The sequence below is a fragment of the Geospiza fortis genome, unplaced genomic scaffold (assembly GCF_000277835.1).
Source record: "Geospiza fortis unplaced genomic scaffold, GeoFor_1.0 scaffold172, whole genome shotgun sequence".
In the NCBI taxonomy this organism is placed as follows: Eukaryota; Metazoa; Chordata; class Aves; order Passeriformes; family Thraupidae; genus Geospiza; species Geospiza fortis.
In genome coordinates, this window is record NW_005054309.1 from 3287643 (window position 1) to 3295336 (window position 7694).

General features: G+C 43.8%; 1 protein-coding gene across 2 annotated transcripts in view; it reads right to left on the reverse strand.

Moving 5' to 3' along the window:
* The window catches only part of EIF4E2 (eukaryotic translation initiation factor 4E family member 2), an 18714-nt gene extending 18405 nt beyond the window's left edge, over positions 1-309 (reverse strand). For both annotated transcript variants that reach the window (XM_031055514.1, XM_031055513.1), the window contains exon 1: positions 230-309. In XM_031055514.1, coding sequence (XP_030911374.1) covers positions 230-291 — 62 coding nt within the window. In that variant the 5' untranslated portion in view covers positions 292-309. The remainder of the gene's footprint in view (positions 1-229) is intronic.
* Between the last annotated feature and the right edge of the window lie 7385 nt (positions 310-7694).

Sequence of the window (7694 nt, forward strand, 5' to 3'; positions counted from 1 at the left end):
GCGGCCCCCCCATCCCCTCCCGAGTTTCCCCCCGGAGCCCTAACAGCGCGCACGGCGGGCGGGGAAGGGAACGCCCTGCCGGGAGCGCCCTCAGGGTAGCGCCGCCATCTTGGGCGTGGCGTGGTTGGTGTCGGGAGCGAGCCCGAGAGTTACAAATTATTCACATAATTAATTTTGCTCTCGTAAATAGAGTTTGAGAACTCAGTTACTCTTCAAAGGATTTTCCCACCTTGCTTCCGGTGGCGACAGGGAACCCCAGCTCGACGCCCTCGCCATCGCTCTTTTCTTCATGTACAGTAAATGGGAAAAATGTCCCAGTAAAGAGCCTGCAAGCTCCTGAAGTGATAATGGACACTTCATAGAGGATAAGGGCATAGCCCCTCCTTCAGCATCTCCTTGCACTTCATGAATCTGTTCCCACATTACTCCATGAGCACAGAGTCTATTCACACTACTTTGCAAATCTCTGACCGGTAATTTCTGCTATCTGGCAGAGTTAGTAAATAGAGTTCTGAGTGCCGTAGTTTCTGTTTCTCTGTCAATTTGTGATGTGGAAAGAGTAAAAAAAAATCGTTGCCTATGTAATCCAAGTACTCATGTTAAGCAATCAAAGCAAAAACCCCATATTAAGTCACACAATATTATAACCTGGTGCAACTCAGTCTACTTAAAACTTACTTATGCTAAACAGCTAATAGCTCTCATCAGTCTGTTGATCAGGAATGTGAGAAAATGGTATTCGGCATAGATAAGGTACTACATATCCTCCGTCCTATAGTGTGTGAGTGTATTCATCCTAGAAAAGCACAGTAATGTAATGCTGCTATTCCTGCCTTACTATTGGAAAGCAAAGGCAATGGGTGTCTCAGCAATATCCCTGAAATCCCAGGAGAATGGCAGAACAGGGAAAAGGGCCTGCCCTCAAAGTCCTAGGCTAAATATCTTTACCACTGGCCTTCCCAGCCTGTTGCCTTATGGGCTCAAACTTGTGCTCATAACCTTAGAAGACATGGAAGATTATTTAGAAATAAATAGCAGCAGAAATAGTTCAAAAATTCATAAAGAATTTCCTGGTTAGTAACAAACGGGATCCCTAAATGGGATCTGTGTGCTCTGAAGACTAGCAGTTTACCAAAATATTTCAGAATGTGTTACACAAATCACTATGGAGACCCCTACTCATACAAAGATCCTATACATAGAGTCAAAAACTAATGACTTAAATTGCCAAGATATCAATCACCCTCTTGAAATTGCCCAATGCAAGTGCCAAGTAATTATTATGAGGTGAGAAACAGGGTCACAGTCTGTTATCTCCTACTTCATAGCTTATTTAGAAATTATTAGGCACTCCTAAAGATTGATTTTAGAGCACCAGAGGATGCAGTAATTACAGTTATCAAACTTAAAAAAGAACACCACTAAAACCCACTGAAGTGAAGGCTTCACACTGATCAAAACCCCTGACCTGGACCTTGATTTTCTCAAAGACATCGTCCCTCAAAGCCACATAGGTCTTATCTATCGGGAAGACCACTTACATCAGGTTGGACACAGATTTAAAGTATTCTGCTAATACAATAAATTGCATATAGAGGCAGTGTCTTTCTGAAATTTCTGTGGGTTTTATACTTAGCTTGTACCAGTTTAAAAGACAAAGGTTGTTATAATGGTACCTTTATACACTGACCTAACTCTTGAAATCCTGTATGGAAAAATGATAAAAGTAACATCACTGCCTCAAGACAGGGAAACTGAGAACAGATTTGTTCATATTATAGCATGTAGATAATATTCAGCATCCTATTCCCAGTGAAGAGTTCTTCATGAGCTGTTCAAACTCACCTTTGAGTAATTTTGCAGCCTGGGACAAAATGTAAACACAAGATGTGATGCCTGACTTTGCTTTTCTAAGGGTTGTACCCAAAGCTTAGTGGCATTAAGAGACCTCAGTGACAGGGAAGCTTTGCAGTGTGGTGTCCTGGGTCCCCACAAACCCTGGGTTCACTCATACCGCTGTAACACACCATCTCTTGGAAAACTGCTTTTGCATATGGCAGGGTTGTTCAGTCCTTACATTCAATTCCACAGGATGGACAAATGACAGCATCTGACACCTCTTGGAGTCATTCTGATTAAAAAAAAAAAAAGGACTAATAATGAGCATTCAAGAATTGTTGATGGGCAGACTCTATGCAGAAACTCAAAACTCCCAACCCACCTTACAGTAGAGGATCAGGGCAGCTGAATCAACATGAGCCATGGGCAAGGACACAACATATCTAAGTGCAGCTTCCCACCTTGCACCTCCAGATATTCATCATGGAGTGTTCAGCATAAAGTGAAGGTGGTGTCTGAGCCTGCTCTGAAGAGATCTGTGATCCCTGCACTCTGAATGTAGAGAGCATGCCATCCTCTGCCTGCAGGTAGGAGACGGGCAGTGAGATTTAAGACTGTTTTAATGGTGTAGCAAATTCCCAGCAACAGATCTGTTTTTCATCACAGGCTCCATACCGTGTTGGTGGAGCTGGTAAGACAGCACCCTTGTTGTTCCATTAAAAAATATGATCTTGCAGAACAGGAAGACAGCACACAGTAAGTTTTCTTTCAGTCTGGAGTGGAACAACATCACTCTCTTTATGTTTTAGGTTGAATTCAAAGAAAGAAATAGCTCAACAGTCTCTCAGGAAGAAAAGGAGGAAAGGAAGAAGGAGTGCTGCTGGAAATACTTTAACTAGAAGCATTTGAAATATGTAGCAGCTGCCTAAGAGACTAGTTGCCTTTAACATCTCATTCAGGCATGCAGCAATGAACTCCTGTGGCTGTGCAGGCACCCAGCTCTTCTGGTGGTGCCTGATCCCTGCCTCAGTAAGAGTTCATAGATCCTGCAGGTGTGTGTTCACAGATCTCTGCCAGCAGCCTTCTCATCAACAAAGGGCCTGAGGGTCTCAGCAATGATGGGAAAGTGTCCTGGAGCTGCACCTGGAAATACAAGCAGAGGAATGCCATGAACATCTTGGCTTCACAGAGCAATTACAGGCTGAATGTTCATAGCTGAACTGTGCCCAACCATTGCAAAGATCCACAACTGTTACTTGTCTGACTATAGGAAATGCATGACAACTTAATTATTTTAAAAATTATCTTGTAGGGAACTGTGTTAAGGATGACCATTACTATACATTTTTGGATTGCCTGCTTTCCACTGGTAGCTTTCAGATCCGGCAGATTTAAATTCCCATAAATACAATTTTTCCTAAGTTTCTAAGTGAAGTCTTTCCCAAATGTAGTTCTCAAAGCCACATTCATGTCAGCTTGTCCTGTTTATTCTGGGTGGTTCTTGCATCCCAGTCTAACACAGGAAATCAGGGTTATTACGAAACCCTCCAAGGCACAAGCTAAGAGGAAAAACCTGATTCTGGCCCCATGGCAAATTTGATACTGCATATTATATATGTAAAGTCAGGCTAAGTCTCTCTGAAGAGAGCTGTTACAGGAGATTCAAGGGTCTGTAGGCATGGTAAGCCTTCACAGGAATGGTTGCAGAGGGATCATTACTGAGAAAGAGGGGCACAGCAGTGAGTGCTGGCTGCGGCAGAGCTCAGTGTTCACTTTAGAGCTCTTCTTCCTCTCTGTGCCTTGCCAAAGAACAATCACTCCGTGCCACAGCTCACTGAGGAATCCTGCCAGGTGTTGATACAATCACAGGGAAGCCCTTGCTCACCTGAGGCCAGGAGATGCCATGGAATTCTGCCATGGCCTGGGATCCTCTGAGCAGCCTCTGGCACATGACAGCCTCTGTAGAGAAGCAATATCCAAAAAGCACATCCATTTGATGGCAGAAGGGAGGGGAACAGAGAGATCCATGCCTACAAACAAAGCAAGCTGCATAATTAACTTCTTTCATAGGCTCTGACCCTTTGTTACACTGAGCTCTTGATTTGCATGGGATTACACAAATAGCTGAGACTGCAGGAATCAAGAAACAAACTGGGGGACTGTTCTTCCAGCACCTTTAGAATGAGTGGGGGCAAGACTTCATCCTACAGGAAATGCAGAATCAGCACAGTTTGGGAACCTCTTATCTGTCACTTTCTCCCATAAAGGGTTAGCAGGAGAGCAATGAGTCAGGTGTGATGTTTTAGGCTCCAGTGCGAGAGTATCAGCTGTGTAAACCTCTCAGTGAACCTATTGCAGAAATTGCAACTTCCAGCAGAAAAAGCAGGGCTGGAAATAAGGAGAATGTCATGAGCACATACAGATCTGCATTTCCCCTCTTCCTCTGACAAAGAGCTCAGTGAAGCAGCAAGCTTCATATCCTGGACCCAGGCTGCCGGGATTTTCGTCCCTAGTCCTAACTTTCTCAGTCATCATTCTGAATCATCTGTGCTGCTTCTAGATGTGCCCACTGGCACAGATGACATCTGTAACCAAATGGATAAGGACTAGGGAGAAGCCTGGAACTGGTGCAACCCTTGGCATTGGCTGGGGAAGGGGTGGGAGAAATTTCATCCTGCTGTCAGGGAAAAAAAGAGGCCAGAATCATGTTTCACTATTAGAATCTTAAAAGGGTTTCACAGTTCCTAATGCATTGGATTATTATTTATGGTGGTCATTTTTCATGTGGCTGCAGCACGTGTAGCCATCAGTGCAGCAACTGTGACATGTTAGCCAGAAGCATTTTAGCAGGATTCCTCCATTCACCTTGCCCACCGGAGGTGATTGATGGATACTGCAAAATCATAAATTCTGCTTTTATTATCTTTCTGTGTTTATTTGTTTTCCAATCCTACAGCCTTTTCAGTGCATCAGTACTTACACAAGGACCAGCCTCCACCATTAAAGTAGGAATTATAGCTGTAATTAGCAAGCGCAGCCATTAGATGGTAATGTTCACTCACTGCTGTGCTGGAGGATCTGCTGAAGCCGGTGGGGTAAACTTTTCAATCAGTCATTGATCTGGAATTTCTCTTTGGAGATGTGTTGAGTACCCTGAACAGCCTGGGAAGTATTTAACTCTTACAGATCCTTCTGATTGCCACTTGGTTTTCAGTAGTTCTGCAAATCAAATCTCTGGCAACTATAAATTAGAGACCAATTTCAAACTCTTTGACCTGGGTAGTTGAGAAAGACTTAATTGCACAGAAGGAGGGAAGACGAGATAGCGTTACCTTGCACAAAGATTTGTGATTTCAGATAGGAACAACATCTGCTAGCCTGTGACTGTTTGGGAGAGGAGGTAAGGATTTCTGAACTTATGTTTTAGGAATTTTAAAGTATAAAACAGAGGAATGAATAAAGATTGTCCCTGCACTATATGCAACTATATACATATTTATGTCACTACATATATATATAAAACGTGACCTTTTTCTGAGCAGTTGCAGCACTGTCACTTGGATAATATATGCTGGACACTTCAAAGACGAAAAGGCACCTCTTTGTTCCAGGGTTATTCAGGGAACTGGTGAAAACATGGCATTTGTTAAGCTGTTAAGAGTTTGAGCACAGTTTCAACACATGTTGAGTTCTCCAGCTTGCTGTTAGGAATCTACTGGTAATGTGTTGCTGAACTCAGAACATCTAAAAACAGGACTGCATCTCTCTAGATGCATATGCAGATCTCCTCCTTTGCAATTTTTGGAAACAAACAAATTCCAGGGATTCTGGAATATGCTGACCTACTGAAAATGCATGCAAATATGAATGGGCACCTGGTTGATGTCACTTGCTAGGAACAATGGCTGTTTTCCATAAGGGACAGTAATTTGAATGATGGTTTTTACAGCAGTTGGAGTCCAGTCTTTTACCTTCATAGCCCAAGTAAGGGGGAAAGGGAAGAAGAAACAAGTGCCTGAATCCCTGAACTGGCTTCCAGTTGGTACCCAAAGAAACAGCAGAGCCTGTTTTTTCTTTTATACACACAGGAAAACGAAGACTTACTAATGCATTTTGTCTCATACGTGTCCTAGGCTTAGGGACTCAACTCTTTATCAATATAGGTATATTTCCCAGGACAGACAGAGATGGGGGCATAGCCTGAATCCCGAGCAGGAATCTTTCCTGGCTCATCTTGACAGATGCAGTGTGTAGACCATATTAAGGATTCTCAGTAATAATATTAATGTGACTCTACACTGTCAAACAACAACAAAAAAAAGCCAGAAAAGCAGTGTGTTGATACCATACCCTACCCTACCAAAGAGTACAGACAATGTCACCTGGCTGCAGGTCTGTGCAGCTGCTCATTTATGCATCATTAAATGGATTAAGGCTTTAATCCATCCACTTGCTTGTTTTGCAGTGCATAGTGGCTTTGGGGATTACTGACACTTGCAACACACTCCCAAGACCAGCAGAACTCTGGGGAAGAGGAAATTTTGTCTCAACACGACCTTCAATATCGTAACACCACAGGTAGTAACATTACTTTTTTTCATCCTTTTCCCTTCATTCCTCTTCTCAACAGCAAAGACTGGCCTGGAGCAGTAGCACTTCTGTGAGCTGCAGTCTCACCTGCTTAACTGGTTCTGCACTGGCCAGGTCAGGCCACTGCCAAGGGGCATCCCATGGCCTTGTTGTGCCAAGATACAACCAGCAGTATTGCCAAAATAAGGGCTACAGAATTAACTCCTTAAGCAAATAAACTTTGCTTTCTGCTTCTCATTGAGGAGTTTGGCTGATTCTTCCTGTTTCCTTTCCTTCCTCTTTGTGATTTGTGCCATAATAACAGGATTCCTCAGGGATTATTTTTGGCCAGGTGACTGTTCAGTACTCTGCACCACTTCCAACTGTTGCTACAGGCCTGTTCCATTCAATACTAGTCCTCTCTAAAGACCATCAAGGAGACACAGGGCTTGAGTTCTGCCTGGAAAGCTCATAGTTCAGACTGAAGCCAGGAAGGAGCAAAAAACTGCTTTTACATTCTAGCCAAGAATACTTTAGGAGTCTACAGCTGAAATATTAATGAAACTGTAGAAAGCACCAAAACCTTCAAGAGCGTTTCACGGTGAGTTTGGAACTCCAGTATCCACAGCTGGTTAAGGAGATAGGTGTCAGTCTTGGAGGCAGTTTCCTTTAGGCCCTCTGGATGTTCAGGGGTATCAAAGAAATCCAGATACAGAGAAAAACAAAAACAGACAGAAAAACTTTGAAAACATTGCTGTTCCCTTGTCCCTCCTCACTCAGTTGTGACCTGCTAGCCCCAGAGCCTGCAGCCCCCAGATCCACACTCCCACAGGTATTAGCCACCCTGGAGCACCTGGACAGCCCAGGAAATTAACCACATCTAGTCCCAGTCAAAGGCATCTGGGCAGCAATGAGTGTGTCCCTTCCACTGTGCTCAGAGTGAGCAGGAGAATGGATCCAGTGACCTGAGGTGGGTCCCTTTTCAGCTCTCACAGTGAGAACAAGGCTGGTGCCCTGCTCTGGACGTTGGCTCGGACTTTAAAGACCTGATTCAGTTCCCTGCTGTGCTGCAGATCTCCTCTGTGATCCTGGACAAGGTGTTTCATATAGTTTCAAGTAATAGTCAGCCTGTAATCTACCTGTAAGCAAGATGCCATGAAAACAAGGAGTCCCCTCATTTTCCCTTTCACCAGGGTTGGATGCAGCAACACAGAACTATAAAGTGCCTGGATTCATTTGGCTGGTCTGGGGGAAAGCCTTTCAGTTCTAGTTGCAGTAATAGTCTT